The 22,628-nt window shown below is 29.4% G+C and overlaps 1 protein-coding gene across 1 annotated transcript; it reads left to right on the top strand.

The window, feature by feature from the left end:
• Positions 1 to 8,136: 8,136 nt before the first annotated feature.
• Positions 8,137 to 21,937, top strand: LOC135928372 (polyadenylate-binding protein 4-like). Its single transcript, XM_065464828.1, has 14 exons — positions 8,137 to 8,498; positions 8,540 to 8,733; positions 10,279 to 10,394; positions 16,486 to 16,645; positions 16,692 to 16,766; positions 16,821 to 17,054; positions 17,138 to 17,344; positions 17,543 to 17,675; positions 17,794 to 18,007; positions 19,174 to 19,379; positions 20,663 to 20,724; positions 20,836 to 20,947; positions 21,203 to 21,333; positions 21,457 to 21,937. Exons 1-14 carry the CDS (start codon positions 8,297 to 8,299, stop codon positions 21,511 to 21,513), a joined length of 2,103 nt encoding a protein of 700 aa, XP_065320900.1. The 5' UTR covers positions 8,137 to 8,296; the 3' UTR covers positions 21,514 to 21,937.
• Positions 21,938 to 22,628: the final 691 nt, after the last annotated feature.

Here is a 22,628-nt window from a genome sequence, read left to right as displayed (position 1 = left end):
AATAGTTATACCAAAACTTGGATTAATAAAATAATAAATGTTATAATTGCTTATTTACGTGTCTTATTAATTAAATATGGAAATTAAACAAGAATTTACACATAAGATTCCTAAGTTAGTGGGTCCTCTTACTGAAATTTATTTAGACAGAATATTAAATTACTTTTCGACCAGTACATTATCGGACTCTATTAAAATTAATACTTTGCTTAATAATTTATCAGACGAAGTTTTTGACGACATTAAGGCAATTTGTTCTGATACCGATATTTTAGATCTTAAAATTGTGATTAAAAAGTTAACCTATCTATTACCAGCGCTAAATTTAAATACTTTAATTAATAAATTTAATCTTCTTCAACAAAACTCATCAGAGAGTTTTATGCTGTGGTACATTAGAGTATCGAAACTTCATAAGAAATGTAATTTTTTGGACGATAGTAGATTAAAAGAGAAATTACGGACATCTACCTTAAACGATAAGATCAAATACAAATTCTCCAAAAATTTTGACCTTACATTGAATTAGATGGTGGAATTAGGGGTGAAACTGGACTTTAGTAATATTAAGTCTGAGGATAATGAGTTATATAAATAATGATAAAAAGTCCCATAAAGATAAAAAATTTTGCAGTAGAAATGATAATAATTTTAGAAATAATTTTAGAAATAATTATGAAAATAGATATAGAAATGGGAATTACAATAATAATTTTAGATACAATTATGGTAATAATAATTCGCGATACCACGATAATTATAACAATTATAACTATAACAATTATCGCTATAATAATAATAATCAATCGAATTATGGTAGAAATAATACATGGTATGATAATAATCAAAGAAAACAAATCCAATACGGTGACGGAAATCGTAACAATTACCAATCTTATTACAACAATTCAAATAATTATAGAGGTAATGATAATAATCAGAGAAAGCAAATACAATATAACAACAACTCAAATAATTATAGAGGTAATGATAATAATCAGAGAAAGCAAATACAATATAACAACAACTCAAATAATTATAGAAGTGGCGACGAAAATAATAGAAAGCAAATACAATACAATAATGATTACAACATGAATATTGAAGAAATTATTGAAGAAAAAGGCGACTCTACAAAGAACAAAGATGATAATGATTTTAATGTCAACAATTTATCTGGCGATATGATTAATGACAAAGATAACGCTTTTATGACTACTTTAAAAGTAAACGACATTGTTACTTGTATGCAAGTGGACACTGGATCCAAATACACTATTATACCTCATGGTCTGGCTAAAAAACTTGGTATTAGAGATCTTAAGAAATCCGAGCTACAACTCACTGCTTATGATGGGAATTTAATCAAAATCATAGGAACTACTCAAGTTAAAGTGACTTATGATGGTATTTCCAAATATTTACAAGCGGTAGTGGTTGAATCAAGTAAAAATGCCTTGTTGGGACGTACGTGGATCAATGCTTTCAAAAATATTTTAAATAAATTTATAGCAAATATTGACACTAATTACGAAGATGAAATAAAAAAATTGATTAAAGAGTGTGAATCGAAATTAACTAATGGGCCAATCAACAAAGCAAGTGTCAAGTTACATTTAAGAAGTGATGCCCAACCTAAAATTATACCGCCTAGACGTATCCCTTATTCAAAAATTAATCTTGTTAGTAATGAACTTAAAAAATGGATACATGATAAAATTATTGAGCCGGTGAATGATGTCCGATGGGCAAGTCCTGTTACCGCTGTCTACAAAGAAGATGGGAGCATTAGGCTTTGCGCTGATTTTAAGGATACTGTAAACCCAGCTCTAGAAGACTTTAGATACCCTCTACCACGAATTAATGATCTAATTGCTAAACTTTCGGAAGGAAAGAAATTTACGAAGATTGACTTTAAAAATGCTTTCTTACAGATTCCAATTGATAAAAGTTGCAGAAATATTTTAACCATATCTACGCATAAGGGATATTACCAATTTACTAGACTTCCTTTTGGGCTTAAGACCTCATCTGCAATTTTTCAACAGATTATGGATCAAATCTTCGGTGATATGGATGACGTTATATTTTATATTGATGATTTACTTATAACTGGAAAAAACGATGAAGCCCACCTAAACAACATAAAAAAAGTATTTGATAGGATATCATCGTATGGGCTAATACCTAACTTTAATAAAAGTGTGTTCTTTACAAACAAAGTGAGGTTCCTGGGTCATGATATTGACGCTAAGGGGATTCATGCTAATCACGACAAAATTGAAGCAATAATTAATATGCCAGAACCAAAATCAGCTGCTGAATTATCAACATTTCTGGGAATGGCTGGCTACTATAGAAAATTTTTGAACAATTTTGCGGAAATTGCCGATCCTCTTTATAAGATTGTCAACAAAGAAAAATGGGCTTGGAACCTAGAACACTCTAAATGTTTTAATGATCTAAAGAAGTTAATTAGTCTTCCACCTGCTTTGACATATTTTAACCCTGAATTACCTATAGGGATAGCCACTGACGCATCAAAATGTGGTTTAGGAGCTGTACTATTTCATATTGAAAAAGATGGTAAAGAAAAACCTATAGCTTTCGCGTCGAGAACTTTATTAAAATCTGAAATGAACTATACCAATATTGAGCGTGAGGCTCTCGCTATAATGTTCGCCATAAAGAGATTTCAGGAATATTTAATCGGCACAAAATTTACAATTATTACTGACCATAAGCCTCTAGTTCACATCTTCACCAAGGGTCTTAAGGATAATAGCACCATGTCGTTAAGACTCCAGAAGTGGAATATTACATTAGGAGGATATGATTTTAATATAAAGTATAAAGCCGGTAAATATAATGTTGTTCCTTATTGCCTTTCGAGATTACCACAAGAATGTCGTGATGAAACTATTGAAAATGTAACCATTATAAATGAATATGAGGATTTACCTATTAACTTTGATCAAATTCGTGATGAAACTTTGAAAGATACGGAATTAAAACAAGTCATAAATGATATTAATAACAACAGACCTATAATGAATAATATTTATAAAAACATTGAATTAGAATTAAGTATAATTAAAGATTGTCTTTACAAAAGCAACAAAATCATAATTCCGTCTTCTATGAGAAAAACTATACTACAGTCATTACATGAAGGTCACTTGGGAGCAGGAAAAATCAAATCCTTAGCCAAAGATTACATGTGGTGGCCTGGTATAAATAATGATATCGTTATGGAAGTGAAAAGTTGTGACGATTGTAATATATATCATGATAATCCTATAAAGATACAAAAACCATGGGTTTCGGCAACCTAACCGTTTGAAAGGATACATATAGATTATGCGGGTCCGTTTTTCACAAAAAATTGGTTGATAATAGTCAATGCCTACAGCAAATTTCCAATTATTATTCCTGTTAAAAATATTACGACTGATGTTACTTTAAAAGAAATCTTTAAAACTATTTCGCTATATGGAATACCTGAAACTATAGTTACTGATAACGGCACTAACTTTACGAGTAACGATTTTGAAAAATTTTGCAACAACTTTGGTATTAAACATGTGCTTACATCTGCTTATCACCAGCAATCCAATGGCCAGGTTGAACGCATGGTTAGAACGTTCAAAACACATATGAAAAGGAATATTAAAATAGACCCAGATATCGCACTTAGCAAATTTTTACTTAATTACAGAAATACGCGTAATGATACTACAGGAGTTACACCATCACAGAGAATGTTTAATCGAGATATTAGAATTAAATGGGACTTATTAAAACCGATGGAGGAGAAGGAGAATAAAATAAATGTTACTTTACCACGAAATAGAACTTTTAATGTAGGAGATTTTGTTTGGTATAAAATACAAGGTGATGATAAATGGTGCAAAGGTATTATCACACATAAAGAAAGTGATATGATGTTCCAAATTAAGACAGAGAAAGGTATTTTGAGGAGACATTTAGATCAAATAAGAATTAGAAACTGTTTTAACACAATTATTAACTATGACTCTAAGGATTCTTTTAAGGAGGGAAGTATGGACAAAAATATAAAAATTACTGATAATAACGATATAACACCTATCTCTAGACCTGGGCGAATAAAAAAAAAACCTGCTTATTTAAAAGACTATGTAACTTAAAATATAAAATAAATGTTAAATTGCATAAACTAAATTAAAAATTAAAACGCTTATATTAAAACGCAAAAAATTAAAACGCTAAAAATATAACAATCTTATTGATTTATCATTCTTCATTTATTCTTATGATGAACTATTATTTCTTATTCGCAACTTATTTATGATAATAACAATTTTGGAAAAATGATAATAACAATTGAGTACTATCAAAAAGCTATGATTAATGGAGACAATTTACGATATGGATATCAAGCTTGTGATTAAACAAACCAACGTGCAAAATCGAATTGATCAAACCAACGATTGGGACAAGCCAACGTTATGATGATTTGTGATACAACTTGATTACCAAAACGATAAACCACTTGGACAACAAACTCTCTGTGTCTTCTCCGATGAAATTATCAGAAGAGGGAGAATGTTGCGTTATTCTAATTTCTTAATCTTATTATATATTTTTGTAATCTAATTTTTATTATTTGATTTTTATTATGTGTTATAATCTAATTTTATTTTATAAACGGCGTAACCTTACTTTTTTTATATTATTTTACTTTTTTGTATTTCGTTTTATATTCTAATTTATATTTTAGAAAATGTATATATACCTTAAGAAAAGAAAAAGAAGTTAGTTAATAAAATATATTTTTTATTTAATAAAGTTAATAAAACATATTTATTATTCACCGGCACATAATTCATGTTATTCTACAAGAGTTATTCAGATAAACGTTCGAGTAGTGATATAAGAAAGAATAACTTGGTTATGTTAGGACATAGAAAGAACATAACCGAACCTCTTAATTCTGGAAATGTTTTCAAGCAGGCGCGTACACAGGAATTTGGTCTGGGGGGGGGGATAATAAATTTTTTAAGAAATAATATTGTTAATTAAAAATACTAAGCATAAATTTATTAGGTTAGGATTAATAACTTTTCTAATACACAATTTTAAACTAATGTGAATTTAAAAAATTATATATATAAACCGGCATTGAAAAACTATAAAATAAATGTGAATTATAAAATATAAAGTGAATATAACCCATGATATGAATCACTTAAATGACCCAAAATTGAAATTTGAATTTTTTGAGCTTTTAAAATATATAAAGTATAAAAAATTTAAATGTTGGAAATATAAATTAATACACAATAGGAATAATTGTATTTTGTATGTTTTGAGCTAATTTTTAAATTATCAATCCTTGCTTGGCGTTAAATGTCTTCAAATATTCAAAAGATCCAAATCATTCAATCTACTTTCAGATGTTATATTTCATAGGTATGTTTTTCACAGACTTGCAGGTCCGGCCCCCGAGCCGGAGCGTATTTTAATTTTTTTAAATATACCCGGGCCGGGCCGGTAATTTTTTTTAAAGAAACACCCGGGCTGGGCCTGAAATCTTTTTTAGAAAATATATCCGGCCCGAGCTGTATATTTTTAAACCAAATATTTGAAATCGCCATTATTAGCTATAAAAATCAAAAACCAGGCCGGGCCTGAAAATTTTTTTTAAAAAAACCCGGGCCGGAAAAATTTTTTAAAAAAAATCTGGGCCGTGTCCTGCAAATGGTACCTCTGCAAGGTTCTGTTATTCTTCTTGTACCAATATGGGATTGATATTTATATTGCTGAGGCTAGTGGGAGAGACTGAACATAAGGCAATATATATAAATTATTGAATTTGGTAATCTTACTGAATACCCAAAAATGATTCTCTTTTATTTCAATTCTTTTTATTTTATTCCACTTTTAATATATCAAAAAAATTATAATTTCGTAAAAATTCATCATAAAAATAAGTAATGAAAAATTATATATTTCTTTTTCAACTATAATTTAAAATATTCATATTCATAGACATTTTTAAAATAATTATATTTATTTGCATACGATGAAAGCTCATTTATATATTTTTTGCTAGCCATTAAAAATCCTTTTTCATAACAAATTCAAAATTATAAATTTGCATGGCGAACAAAATTAATCGTAATAATATTAATTAAAATTATAATCTAATATTTGAAATATAAATTTGAATAGAGAACCAAATTAATAATAATAATAATGTTAACTAAACTTCTAACATTCAAAACCTAAAAGATTAAGTACAAACTAAACACTTCTTAAAAAAGTGAATGTTCTCTCATTAGTTTACTAAAGAGCTGCTAATATATATAACCATTTTAATACATTGGTGGAGTATAATAAAATGTGTTTGAAATAAAAAGCATCCATAGCATTTTTTGGGACTGTATCAACCATAGTTAATCTTTTAATCATAGTTATTCAGCTAATAAGGCATCATTAGATATTTTAACATCTTCATGATAAATCATAACAAATATTCATATTTTTTTTCTATCACTATTTTTTTTTCTATCACCATATGAAAAAGGTTGGGAGAGGAAACATTTGTTTTATAATACTCTTCTACTGATCCTATATTAATGTTTTGACGATGAGCTTGCTTGCTGCAAGTCGAGGGGGACAAATATTAAACACGTATAGCTCTGCTTTTGACTCAACCATAACATATAAAATATGAAATTCTTCAACAACATTAGCTCTAATTTCCTTGAGTTCTAATAAAATGCTCTCCGCTATTCTCATCTTATTAATCAAGTCAATGTTATGTTTTTGAAAAGTATTACATAAATTAGTTGTATAATTAAATAATACATTCTAACGAGAAAATAAATTTGGAATAAGTATTGAATCCAATAATTTTCTTGCTTTGGAGGAAATATTTCTTTCAAGCCATTGTGATATTTCAGTAATAGCATTAATAATCGGCTCTTCTAACTCCATAATAGCTGTTACTGTGGCGGAGACTCGATCTCGTTGGACAAGCTTGAAATTTCTTTCTTCCTGTTGGACAAGGAGTTTCAGAGATAATTATTATTTGACTAAAAATTTAGATAAATATTATGCCACTAAAATTTGAAAATAATAGGTAAATTACGCCAAGGAAAACTTGAAATCGAAATTGATTGATAAAATAACTTAGTAGATGAATGTGATAAATAAATGTAATTAAATATATATATATATATGAGATAGGAATAAATATTAACAAATATAAATTAATATTAACAATAATATTTTTGAAAAATATAATCCGGCATCTGCATTTTTTGTCTTGGGGAGGTGTCCCCCCCCCCCCGCTGTGTACGCCAATGTTTTCAAGGTATTTGAATTTCATCTCAACCAATTGTTAATGCTTTATTTTATATTAGTTTTATTTTATACTTCTCAATCATTGACATAAAATTATATTATGTTATAAATATTTTCATATTTTTTTCCAGTTATAAGTCTATTCTTATCTTCCATCTTATTTTGTAAACATATTTGATCATTGTTTATTTTTATATGTGATATTTCAAATAAAATCGTATATTTTAATTTTGTGTTCAAATAACTTAAATATTCGTTCATGGTGTTGAGAAATTCTTTTTTAACTGCCCTCTTCCGCCAATTTTTGTCAACCCTTCTTCCCCAAAGGGTGAAATTAGAATCGGGCCTGGAGAGGGCATTTGTAATTTTGTTAACCTAGATATGGGTAGAAATATTTATATTTTAAGGTTAATTTTCTAAAACTGAAATTTACACAAATAAATATTTCAAGGAAAATGGTTTCATCTTTTGTTTTGTTATTGCGATTTCTGGATATTTTGTTTATAAAATATTTTATTTGAATATCAAATTTATATATTATAACTTTTTTTGTCATAAAAATTTACAATTATTCCATTTCTGTTTTTGTTACGTAATATTGTGTTACAATATAAAAATTTGTTATGATATTTTTAGAATATAATTTTCAACGTTCTATAATGTCGTTCTAAAAATTTAAAAGTTAATTATAATTTTGTTTAAATTGAAATAGGGTTAGGTTGGTAATTTTTATTTACATATCGATAATTTCCTTCATTTTATCACTTTTTCAAATTTTTTATATATATAAGATAAGATAATTTAGATAAACATATAATTTAAAAAACATAAAAAAAATTAAAAAAAATATAAAAACATAAAAAAAACGAAAAATTAATTAAAAATTACAAAAAAATTTGAAAAATCTAAAACTTAGAAAAAAAAATCAGAAAATATATTAAAGATGTCAGCTGCAAACGTTATGCTTCCACCATTCTCTCATGCATCACTATATGTTGGTGACTTACCTAGTGATATATCTGAAGCTTGCTTATATGAAAAATTTAGTCAAGCTGGTGCTGTTATATCTATTCGTATATGTAGGGACAATATCACTAGAAGACCTTTAGGCTATGCATATGTAAATTTTGGACAAGCTGCAGATGGTATGTGAACTTTATTATAAACGATATATTTTTTATTATAGCTGAAAGAGCTATTGATATGATGAACTTTGACATGTTGAGAGGTAAACCAATAAGAATTATGTGGTCAAATAGAGATCCTTCTCTTAGAAAATCAGGGATTGGAAATATATTTATTAAAAATCTTGATAAATCAATTGACAACAAAGCTATCTATGATACATTTTCAGCTTTTGGCACAATTTTATCTTGCAAGGTATTTTTATATTTATAATTCTTTAGAAAAATATTTATTATTAACTTCCTTTATGTGATAAAAACATTTTAATTTTATTAGATTTATTTTATTTTTCAGAGTTGCCAACTCCTTTTTAAAAGTAGCTCCTGCTCCCATCCCTTCAAAAGGAGCTAGCTCCCACTCTACGTAATGGAGTGTCATTCCATAGTGCTCCTTTGATTTTCATTTTTTACACGAAACAAAATCATATTTTTTAAATCTTTTATTAGGTTTTAAAAGTAATAAATTTTCTAAATTTGAATCTATCAAACATACCTGCTTATCCCCTAAAACCTGTTTAGCAATACTAAACTGACATAAACCATAACAATAGAGGGAAGTGTGATTTTATAAAAATATTTTAATTCAGGAAATTTATCAAAAATAGTAATTTTGATATCATTATTTAAAAATATTTGTCCATTATATTATTTTCCTGATGATCATTTTCATGGAATCCAAAAAAATAAAATCTTCCAAATCATTGCAGGGTTCCTGTGAACTAGTAGCTATTTTAGAATCAGAAATTTGTTTTTTTTAAAATTAATTAATCTGCAATAAAATTATAATAGATAATTTATTTTTATTTTCTTCTATATGTCTTGATCCATAATATCAAAACTATTTTTTATCATATATCTACAAAATGAATATTAATACGACTAAGATTTTCAAGAAATTTTCAATATATCCCTGAAAACTAGGCGCCCCCTATCAAAGAAGCTTAATTTAAATTATATTAATATAGAATCCGTATTTAGCTTTATAAGGTGAGTTAAAACATGTTTTTTTTAATTTAAAAAAAATGGTAAAAATTTTTTTGACCAAACTATATGCCCACTATCAAAGAAGCTTAATTCATAAAAATTTAAAGCATAATCATATTAGGCTCATTAAAAGGAATCAAAAAATATTAATATTATAATTTAAAACTTGTAACTTATTGAAATTTTGTAAAGTGTTTTTTCAAAAGACCAATAAGTTATAAATAATTTATAAACTTAATATTAACACGTTTTGATTCCTTTTAATAAGCAATATATATGATTCTGTGCCCCCTATCAAAGAAGCTTAATTCAAATCATATATAGCATATAAAACTTGGCTCAACATTTAATGCTGCATAAATTTAAATAAAATAAAATTTCATTTTTATTTTATTTTAATTAACAAATAAACAGATTTATTAATATTTGAAAAATAATTTAATTTATACATTAAATTTAAAAGAGCAGTGGAGTGGCGCTCCTCCACTTCAGCCCTAAAAGGAGTTAATTCCCTCTCCCGTTCCTGATTTTTAAAAGGAGTGGTGCTCCAGGTGTTTTTGAGAGTGCTGCTCCTTAACTGATATTTTTATAAATTTATTTACTCCTTTATTGATAGAAAAATGGTATCTTCTATTTTGAATATTGATCTATTATTACAATTAATAAGGTTCTTATATTTTGATCTAAAAAAGTTTAATTTTATAATACTGTATTAAACATAACCATCTTATTAAATATTATTGAAAAATAAATTAAGGTTGCAATGGATGAAAATGGATCCAAGGGATATGGCTTTGTTCATTTTGAATCATCAGCAGCAGCGGATAAGGCTATTTCAAGGGTTAATGGAATGTTACTTAATGGCAAAAAAGTGTGAGTATTTTTTTTTAGATATACACTACAGGCACCTTCATGGGCCAAGCACTTCATTGTCAGGGTGTGGACCTAATATTATATTTTCTAGCAGGCCTGGGCTATATCTGAGGTTTAAATATTTTTTAATGAGCATAGGCATGAGCTTAAAATTTTTCCACAATTATAAATTTCAGATTGCAAAAAAATGATGGCTTAAATACATTGATATTGTTTATTTTCATTGAATACAATAAATTCAATCGTTAGATATGGGGTTGGGTTAAATTTTAAAACTTATGGGTTTGGACAGAGCTTTAAACTTTTTTAATAATATATGTGGACCAGGCCTGAGCCTATAATTTTTTTTTACTGTGGATCTAGGCTAGGCCTGATCAATCAAAAAATCTATGCCCACAAGTAGTGTTATTAAACAGCTCGTTTTGAGCCGATTTTTAAAAACAGCTAACTCAATATTTTATCTAGAATATTATTACGCAAGCCTGAAGATTTTGTTTGTAGAAGGAACAAAGGTTTGGACATCTATTATCAAAATCTCGATGCCTAGGCATTGTTTTTCTGCCTAAAATATTGAGTTAGCCGTTTTTAAAAATGGGCTCAAAACAAGCCGTTTAACAACACTACCCACAAGGGTCCCTGAATACAGTACAGAGATCTTTCACTGACTCATAAGGCCAAGCTCACCCTATGGGTTACCTTAATTTCAATTATTTGGGCTAGGCTTTTATTTTAATAAACAGAGCCTGGGCTAATATTTAGCACTAAATTTATGTTTTTACGAGATATAAAAAGCCATTCAGATTTATTTCAGATCTATCCTCATCTGAAGAGATTTTTTTAAAATCCTATTGGTGTGACCCAAATATTTTTCCAATAGATCCTAGTCTGATAATATCATATTTTTAAAAAATTTGGTTTTTACTAAACATTTCAATTATAATCAATAATTAAATTAAAAATTTTTTTAAAAATATGGTTGAATGACATACACATTTTTTAAAAAAGGGGTCAAGGGGATAAAATTTAAATTCTAAATTATTTTCAGGAAAATTGTATCTTTATCAGAGATCTGCAGAGGTACTATTTGCAAGCCTGGTCTGGCCCGGCCCAGATTTTTTTTTTCAAAAATTTTTTATGGCCCCTGGCTCGGGTTTAAAAATTTTAGGCCCAGCCCTGATATTTAAAAAAAAAATTTTTTGGGCCCAGCCAGGCCCGGATTTAAATAAAAAAATTTTAGGCCTGGCTTGGATTTTTTTAAAATTATATTCAACCTGGTATATATAAAAAATTCACCAATTCGGTATTTCATCATATTTTTCGGACAGTATTATCATTTAACAAGCAAGCATATTAGCTAATGTTGTTAAACGGCTCGTTTTGAACCGATTTTTTAAAACGGCTAACTCAATATTTTCGCCAGAAAAATATTGACTAAGCCTCGAAATTTCGATACTATTAGTCTAGACCTTTGCTTCTTCTATGAACAAAATTTTCAGGCTTGTGGTTTATTTTTCTGGATAAAATACTTCATTATCCGTTTTTAAAAATCGGCTCAAAATGAGCCGTTTAACAACACTACATATTACATATTTTATTATTTTTAATTCTAACCGGATATTTAGTATATTACAAATGGATACTATAAAAAATTTGTGTAAATAATATTTTGAGAATATACTATATTAATTGTATTTATAAAATAAATAAAATATTTTAATTAATAAAAAATATAACATATATTATATAATAATGTATTTTTTACCTATTATCTTTTGCACAATTATTCCATAGTAGGAAAACTATAATTATATTATGTAATAGATACTATGAGTGTTAGCTAGTGTTAACTTTCACCCAATATTATATTAATCAATCATTATAACCATATCTAATTGACGAATATAATAATTCATGTTGTATAAATTTTTTTTTAAAATTTTATGGCCTAGCCCGGCACGGGTATTTTTTTTAAAAAAAATTTTCAGGCCTGGCCTGGGTTTATAAAAAAAAATTTTCATGCCTGGACTGGGTATATTTTAAAATTTTTAAATATGGCCTGGCAGGGTCGGCTTTGCAGCAGGTCTCTGATAGATAAGTTAGTAGTTCAAACGCATTTATGGTTTGTCTCAGGTTCAAACTTCTGTTTTATGGGAATATGACTTGGCTGGATTATGAAATTTGTTTCTTCTTCTCCGTTTTATGGCGATTTCCAGGTTTACCCGGGTAGGCCAGTTTTCCCTCTGATTTTTCTTTTCCATTTTTGACGGTCCTGAGCATCAATACTTGTAAGATTCAAGCTTCTCATATCCACCGCTATCACATTTGTCCACGTCATCTTGGGTCTTCCTCTAGGTCTTGATCCTCCTACTTCCATCATTGTGCATCTCTTTACCCAGTCATCTCTTGTCATACGTTCCACATGCCCAAACCATCTTAGTCTATTTCGTCGCATTACCATACCAATCATTTCTATACCTAATCTTGCTCGCAATTCCTTGCTAGTTTTTCTCTCTCTCAGAGATACCCCACACATTCATCTAACCATCCTCATCTCTGTTCTTTCTAATTTGGCTTCGTGAATTGCTTTCATTGCCCATGTTTCACCGCCATAAACTAAACAACTCCTCACACAGCTTACGTAAACTTTCCCCTTTAACTTTAGAGAAACTTTTTTATTTGTAAGAATAGACGACATCTCTCTGAACTTCTTCCAAGCTTGTCTGATCCTTGCAACAACAGCAGAATCTACACCACCATCTGCGTTTAGCATATCACCTAAATAACAAAACTTATCCACTTTTTCTAGGGTTAACCCATTGCCAATATCCAGACCACCATTTTTTAGGTTATCATTATTATGTATCCCTTTCATGCATGTTTTACAAATAAAGGTCATTCTTTCTAACATCAAACTGCCTTTTTTCCCACTACATCTTTTATCTACCCATTTCTGGCATCTGGTGCATTGGATAGAATTTCTAGCAACTCCTTTCCCACATACACCACAAGGCCACTTACCTGATTCTTCTATCTTTAGATTTTCCCCACCAATCATCACCTTTGTTTTTGATGCATTCATTTTCAGGCCCTTTGCTTCCATAGTCATCTTCCATTTACTAACTTTATCCCTCAATTCTCCCTCACTGTTTGCCATTAATACAAGGTCATCTGCATATAATATCTCCCAGGGAAGTCCTTCACGCATTTCTCTAGCCACCACATCCATTACTAAGATAAATAATAATGGACTCAGCACGGATCCTTGATGAAGTCCTACCTTCACCTCAAAGCTGTCACTATCACCATAATCCGTCCGTACTGCTGTTTGTGCTCCAACATACATTGCCATCACTGCGGTAACTAACCATTCCTCCACACCAGGATTTTCTCAAGGCCCATCTTGTAATCTCACGCGGCACCCTATCAAATGCTTTCTCCAAATCAACAATCGCATAATAGAGTTTCTTTTCCTTCGCAAGATACTTCTCCTGAATTTGTCTCACCACAAAAATTGCATCTGTCGTGCCTTTTCCCGATGTAAAACCAAACTGCATTTCATCAATTTTGATTTGTTCCCTTATCCGCTTTTCTAACACTCTCAAATACTTTCATTGCATGTTCCAAGAGTTTAATAGCTCTGTAAGACCCACAATCTAAAGGATCACCTTTCCCCTTGTATACTGGGATAATTATACTTCTTCGCCAGTCCTCGGGAATAGTACCTTCTGTGACAATCTGATTTGCTAAATTCATTAACCATTCAATCCCTAAATCATCAGAACCTTTAAACATCTCTGATACCACCATCGTTAAACCCGATGCCTTCCCTTTCTTCATCTTTTTCACTGCTCTCCTTATCTCGTCCTTGCCAAATTTACACCCTGGACCTTCTACCTTTGCACAACTAATATTATTATTCCATTCATTTTCTTCATTCAAAAGTCCTTTCATGTAAATCTTCCAGGTGTTCTTAATACCACTACTATCAATCGTCATTTTTCCTTCCATATTTTTCAAACACTTTACACCTATCACATCCTGCCTCTTTTTTGACATCTGTTTTGCCATTCTAACCATATTTCCAATTCCATCAGCGCATTCCATTTCTTTAGCAAACTCGTGTCTTTTTTCTTCTTGAGCCTTCGCTATCTTTTAGCCATCTTGTAAATATCATTATCACTATTTTCTTTGCTATTATACCATACTTTGAAACACCTCCGTTTCTCATCCACGGCTTTCGCTACCTCCGGGCTCCACCACCAAGTCTCCTTATGTCTAGGCGGCCCTTTTGTCCATCCACATACCTCCTCAGTTGTCATTACCCCAGCTTTCTTCATGGCTTCCCACTTGTCTATTCACCCCAGATGCTTGTGCCACCTCCGCCTCCCTAATCGCCAATGCCATATTGAATTGACGTCTAGCATTCTCCTCCTTCAATTTCCAAACCTTCAGCCTTGGGACAAACTTTCTTTTAGTGACCCTGGCACCTTTAAGAGTGAGATCTCCTATAACTAGTCTATGCTGATTTATACATTCCTCTCCTGGTATCACTTTCACATTTTTTATTATACATCGATCACATCTCCTTAATAACAAGTAATCCACAACACTTTTGGTACTACCCGACTTATAAGTCACCAGCTTCTCTGATTCTTTCTTAAACATTGTATTACAAACAATCATATCCATAGCATCACTAAATTCTAAAATCCTCTCTCCTTCCAAATTTCTCATGCCGTAACTGAACCCTCCATGTACTCCTTCATAACCCTCACTACTCGCTCCCACATGTCCATTCAGATCGCCAGCCAGGATAATCCCCTCTTCATTTGCCAGTCTCGATGTCACCCCCAATAGACTGTCCCAAAATACATCTTTCTCTTCTTCACTTCTTCCAACCTGAGGAACATATGCTGAGATCATATTATATAGCTTTCTACCAATAATCATCTTGATAACCATTATCTGGTTGTCTAGCCTTCTCACTTCGACTACTTTGTCTACCAATTTCTCCGCAACCAATACCCCAACTCCAGCCTTACCATCATTACCTCCTTGCCAAAAGAATTTATACTTTTCGCTAGTCTTGCCAATCATTCTGGTCCCATTTCCTTTCCATCTAGTCTCCTGTATGCAGCACACATCTATATGTCTTCTGTGCAATACATCGACGACTTCTCCCCGCTCTTCCCGTCATACTCCCAACATTCCATGTCGCGACCCTAACTCGATCACCCGTAAACTGGTTTCTCCACTTTTCATCAGGTCGTTTATGGCCGTCATAGGTTTCATTTTCATGAATAGTGGTTCCACCAGGTTTCCCATCCTTCTTTTTGTCGTAGGCGGATGAGGAGGCCCACGGGGTACTTTGGGCTGTACCCCGCCCATGCTTTGTTGTAACCATAGGGAAATTTTTGTAGCAAGGTTTTTACAATCGGATGCCCTTCCTGACATCAACCTCTTTAAGTGGTTTTTACACCCCGTCGAGGGGACGGTGATCCTGTAGGATTTTGGGAGAGATTATGAAATTTGTTTAAAATGTATATTCACTACATCATACTTTATATAATCTCATATATAAAGTAATGCAAAATTTTATAAGAATAAATTAGGTATTAGTGGGGTTTTAACCTGTTTACCTGCCTATCCATCATTTTGCCTGTCCATGAACTTTTATTCACTTGCCCACCCATTTATTTAAAAATTTTGTTTAGACTGCCAATTTTTAAATATTTGTTGATTGATTTGGCTATTTTTATATTATTTAAAATAAATTATACTTATTAATTTTACAATTCTATAAAATAAAAAATTAAATTTTGATAAATATAAGCTTGGATAAATATAAGCTTGTTCCTTTTCATTCCTCCCTTAAATTTTAAAATTTGCCCATTCCTTTAAAATTTTTTTAGATTATACTAGTGGGCTGTTAAAAAATTTAAGCATTGGGCTGGTGACAGGCATCTAGTCTATTGCATCTCATACTACATTTTTTGCTATGAGCTGTAAATGTTTCTAGTAAATTTATTGTTCCTAAATATTTCACTTTCCATTTTCATAAAATTTTTTATTTCATTATATTTTTATATAGATATGTTGGAAAGTTTATATCAAAAAGAGAAAGACTGGATCAAATGGGGATTCAGGCTCAGAAGTTTACCAATGTTTACGTGAAAAACTTTGGTGATGATGTTGATGAAGATAAATTCTATTCTCTTTGTGAACCGTTTGGGAAAATATCTAGTCATAAGGTATCTTATAAAAATCGAAATAGTTTTAAAAAAATGTATTATTCAGGTCATGGTGGATCCCACTGGCAAAAGCAAAGGGTTTGGTTTTGTAGCTTTTGAAAATCACGATGAAGCTGAAAGAGTAATGAACCTAACTTAAACCTTTTTTCCTAAAATTATAATTAAAAAAATCAAGTGTGTTGATGAACTGAATGGCAAAGAGTACAATGGCCGAAAGTTATTTGCTGGCAGAGCTCAAAAGAAATCCGAAAGGAACGCCGAATTGAAGGCTAAATTTGATAAATTAAAGATTGAAAGGCAAAATAGGTATGCCGGTATAAATTTATACGTTAAAAATCTGGATGATACTATAGACGACGAGAAATTGAGGAAAGAATTTTCTCAATTTGGTACCATTACTAGTGCCAAGGTAAACTTCAATCTTTTCCTTATTATATTTAAATTTTGAAAAAAAAACTAACTTATGTACCTATCTCACATTAAATATTTTAGGTGATGACAGAAAACGGTCGTTCGAAAGGTTTTGGATTTGTTTGCTTTCAAACAGCTGAAGAAGCTACTAAAGCAGTGACAGAGATGAATAATAGAATCATAGGTTCGAAACCTTTATATGTTGCACTGGCTCAAAGGAAAGAAGACAGGAAACATACACTGACTAATCAGTTCATTCAAAGAATGGCCACTACCAATAGAATACCTGTATGACAAAAAATTATTTATATTTTTTAAGTATTAATATACATATACTGTTTCAAACATTTAATGTTTGCATTCACAAAATGCAAATGAAATTGAAATAATGATAATATTAAATACTTATTATTGATAAAGAGGATTCAAAACTGACCTTAAAAATATACAATATATATTTTTTTTCAAAAACAATATAACATATAGCCGAACAATCAAATGGGAACCGTATTTCATCCTGGACCAGCAGCTGGATATTACGTTTCCATGCCACCACAGGCACAGAGAGCTTACCCACCTACTCAAATGAATTACAGACAAGTTCCTAGAATGAATAGAGGTTTAATTTCCCCCAATTGACTCAGAAATGCAATTTATGTTATATATTAAAATTTTGCAATTGCCACAATACCATATATAAAATAGTTATTTTACTTCATTAACCCAACATTAAAAAGTATTTGCTGCCCAACAGACGGGAATGAACCTTCCACCAGGCGGACCCACGAACCCTTCTGCTGGTACTTCTTATGGCCCGGCTGGAATTGCACAGCAACAACGTGTACAACGTCAGGCCCAAACCGCACAGGCTCAACAAGCTCAACAAGCCCAGCTGCTTCAACAGTATCAGGCAGCCCAACTTCAGATGCAAGCTGTCGTAGCTGCACAGGGGTTTAACATTTTATTCTCGTGATATATTTTTGCAGAATTGACAGGAAAAATGAAAGTAACAGTAATATGATATAAAAGATATAATTAAAGAGATAGGACATTTATAAAATAACTAGGGCTGTGCCGATCCACATATTTTTTACCGATCCGATCCGATATTTTCCGATATTGGTTCAAACCCGATCCGATACCGATCCGATATTTATATTAATTTTTTACCACCCCTCTTTGAACCAAATGTAATTAATAAATCAATATTTTTTATGCATAAAAGAATTATGCATAATTTAATTTTTTTATTTCAACAATAATTTTAAAAAAAATATATAATAATATATCCATTTTATGTTGGTTTATAAAATTGTAATATTTAATATATAAAATTATAATATATTCCGCAGATGACGCATTTTGCAAAATTACCTTCATCTTTATCAAAATATTTCCATAATTCAGAAACCATATTTAAAATAATTTTTATTTAAAGTATAAATAATAAAATTGGTGTTATTTTTTTAAAAAATTAAAAATAAATAAAACTTTGGGTGTTCCTTTCTATTTTTATAAAAAAACTTGTAAAATCTATTTAAAAAAATAAATAACATTTGCATTGTTTAAAAAAAAATTATTTATAAAATATTATTAATGTAAAATAGAAACTCGAAAAAATATATTTTTTTTAAAAAATATTTTAAAAAAATTTTTTTATTAAAAAATAATAATTCAAAGTTTCATTACTCAAAAGTTTTATAAGAATTGCATTTTTAGTAAAAGGATCGGATCGGGTTTTTTACAGGTATCGGGCCGATCCAATATTTTTGAAAAACGCCAAATATCGGGACCGATCCGATCCGATATTTAATATCGGCACAGCCCTAAAAATAACTCACCGACATTTATAAAATAACTCACCGACATTTATAAAATAACTCACCTTAATTAGCAGTTACAAGAGTAAGTAATGCTTTATTTCTTTTTGAGATGTTCATTAATTAAATTCAGAATGTGGTTGAGATTTGGATATCCCCAAAATAATTATATAGGGAATAAAGGAATAATTTATTTTAAAATGATTACCATACTACACTAGGAATTCCGAGTTAGTAGAGCTCAAAAATTAGATGTTGCAACATCTTATAAAATGCCTTTGATTAAATTTTTTATAGATATCTCGTAAACCAACAACAGCAGCAACAACAGTTGATACAGGCTGCACACGCACAATCTCAGCAAGGAGGACAGGTCCTTACACAGTCAGGAGCAGGGAAGGGAATTTCGAATACTGGTAGTGTGGCCAATGTAAGCCTCGTTAATGGGAATGCTGGAGGTGGGTCTCCGCCTCCACAAAATGTACAGAATAGAAGTGGTGCAGGTATGTCTTTGCCTTTTTATTTTATCAGGACCCATACTAAATCAATCCTTAACTTGAACGAACTGTTATGACTTATAGAACTATAACCAAACTAATATTCCGAATTCCTAAGCAGTTAACCGAGCATTTTTAATTTTTTAAAATCAGTTTAAAAATATCTTTAAATTTGGTTACTTTATTTATTTGCAAGAGATTTAGTATATTTTTCTTATAAATATAAAGGAGATAGATGTATAGTGACGAGAGCTTTCACAATAAAAATGTTCAGAATTTTTTTTTTTAAATTTGTAGGTTGCAAATCTGCACCATATATTTAACATAAGATTTGTTATTTACAATCATACAGTTTTTAGTAACACCAATGGAAAGCCAATAATTAATAAAATATGTTATTTTTTTAAATTTGATCCCTAATATGTAAATTTAAGTGTTGGGTAATTTATGATATCACCCAGTGATTTCGGTCACCATTTTAAAAATAGATGAAACTTGATATGGAGGCCAAATAGATTGTATATTTCATACAAATCCAAATTTTAATGCCCTCGCTCAAATATATCCCGGGTTATGGGCCTTCAAACTATGAGATCTTTTCCTCTTCGAAAATTTTTTTTGGTCAACAAATTATATATCATTTTGTAGCTCTTAAAATTCTCCTTAAGAAAATGTAAAAATTATTTTGAAAAGTGCCTTATTTAAAACGACGAAATTCATGAAATGTGTTTATTACCAATATATTCAAATAAAAATATTAATGGAGAAAATAAGAATTCAAATTTTATTTAGTTTTTTATAATTTTGGAAATAAAAAAAATAATTATAAAGGACGTTTGAAACGATAAAACTCATCAAATATAAACATTACCAATATATTTAAATGTTTAAGTAAAAATATTAACGAAGAAAATAAGAATTTGAATTTTATTTAGTTTTTATAATTTTTGGAATAAAAAATTAATTAGAGGTGCTATCGATACAGATAGTTATAATATTTTCTTTTTATTGAGGTACAAAAATATATATTTTTTAAAATTTCGATATATATAATATTTTATAATAGTGGTTATTTATAATATAAAATGCATATTTTATAAAATGGAAATATAAAAGACCAGATAGATTATGATTTTTTGTCCGTGATCTTGTTGGATTTAGTCTATTTTTTTTTACAAAAATCATTTTATATATTTATGTCCAGATAAAATGAACTGTAATTTTTTTATGTAATTTGAAAGTAATATAAATTCATTAAACAAATCTAAACGATTATTTTTTATTTTTAGGTAATCTTAGGTCATCTGTTCCTCAACAGGCGTCCTCCATGATGAATAAATATGGAAGCCAGGTAATTGTTTTGAACGGATCTATAGCTAATCATATTATTTTATTTAAGATTTATTAATTTCATCCATAAAATTTCCACTCATTTTAATATTTTTTAAATATATGTTTACAGCCTTCAGCTTCGCCATCCAATTCGATAGCCAATGCTACTCCAAATAATGAGGGGGAACTTACATCATCAGAATTAGTTGCTATGGACGAGGTTCAACAGAAAACCATTATAGGTAATATCTTCCTACATTGCTAATTTTTATTTCTGTAACTCTTAATTTTATAAGATTTGTATTTTAGTTATAAAGTATGATACTGAAAAGATTTTATTTTTTTAATTTGATTTGTTAATAAAGAAGATTTTGTTTAAAATCAATAATAATATTAAAGATAACAAAATTTCAGAATTTGTTTTCTAAGGTATGGTACTAAAAATAATTTTAATTTGCTGAAGAATATTTTAGTTTAACAAATATAATATATTAAAGGTAACAAAATTTTTGAGTTTATTTCCAAAATTTTTCCGGAGGAGTCACCTAAACTCACTGGAATGCTACTTGAAATGGATAACTCGGAACTACTTCATTTGTGGGAAGATCAACAGCTGCTTAGATCCAAGGTTATATTAAAAATTACAATTTATTTTTCTCCATAGTGACAATTTTTTTTAAAATCTTTGATGGATTCAAAGTCATTTCAAATATTTTTATACATGCTATATTCATTTCTTGAATATTTTCAGATTGATGAGGCTAGAGTTGTATTGGGAGCTCAACGTCAAATTATAGAGAAAGCTTAGGTTGGGAAAGAGATACAAGAAATTATTCAATATTTTTTATAACACATTTATTTCAGCACTGACATCAAATAACCACATTTAAATTTGACTTTTGTTTGCTATATACATTTATAAAATGCTTTATCACCATTTTTTTTATTAATTTTATCTTCACATTTATGCTTTTGAAATTTAAAAATTTTCCATTTTCTTTGATATTTTTACGAATACTCTCAAAAATCTTTACTTGATTCATTTTTCATACTTTCTATTTTAATGATATCCAGTTAAATTTTATTTATTTTGCAAATTTTCCAAAAAATGCATCTTTCTAATTATTTAAACTTTGTATAATATCTGTCATATTTTTCAAAATTTGTTTTAAATATTCATTATTATTGATATGCTTTTGAATCTTTCATCGACAATAAAAACTTAAACTAACTATTTACAAGTTTGACAAGATGAAATTTTTATGATTTAAATAACATTAATTTACTCTCGACAACCTCAAATGAAATCTGTAATATAACTATATTATACATATGCAGCTATAAGAATTTTTTTATATTGAATCACATATGAAAATATCATGCCACAATATATTAATTACACGTATAAAAGTAACCTTTTCATGAATATATTAATTGCAAGGGTTAAGATTTTTTTATATAAAATGGGCGAACGGGTAAAAAATTTTAGATTCATGGGTGGGCGGGTATTTTTTTAAAAAATTATGGGCGGGTAATTTTTTTAAAATTGGATGGGTAGGCTTGTGGGGCTAAAAACCCGCTCTAATGTAATCAAGTTAATTTTTTCTTTATAAGACATGCGATTTTTTGACAACAAATTAGTTTTAAAATCTAACAAATAATCACATCACCTATGAGTGAATGATTAAATTTTATAAAACAATAATTGCGAATATTCGATACAAATAAAACAAATTATTTCGTATTGAAACTAATCAAATAACAAAACGAATAATTTACGCTACTGTTTATAGTGTATATGTTCAGTACCAATTCAAAAATCTGAATAGATATAAAATACGCTGATACCTGAAAATACATAAATTAAAAAAATAGAAGTATAAAAAGTCTAATGTTCAGGGTTGGGAATTTTCAGAAAATTGT

This window comes from Gordionus sp. m RMFG-2023, chromosome 4 (assembly GCF_954871325.1).
Source record: "Gordionus sp. m RMFG-2023 chromosome 4, tfGorSpeb1-WG-v2, whole genome shotgun sequence".
NCBI classification, from domain to species: Eukaryota; Metazoa; Nematomorpha; class Gordioida; order Chordodea; family Parachordodidae; genus Gordionus; species Gordionus sp. m RMFG-2023.
This window is presented reverse-complemented; position numbering and strand designations above follow the sequence as displayed.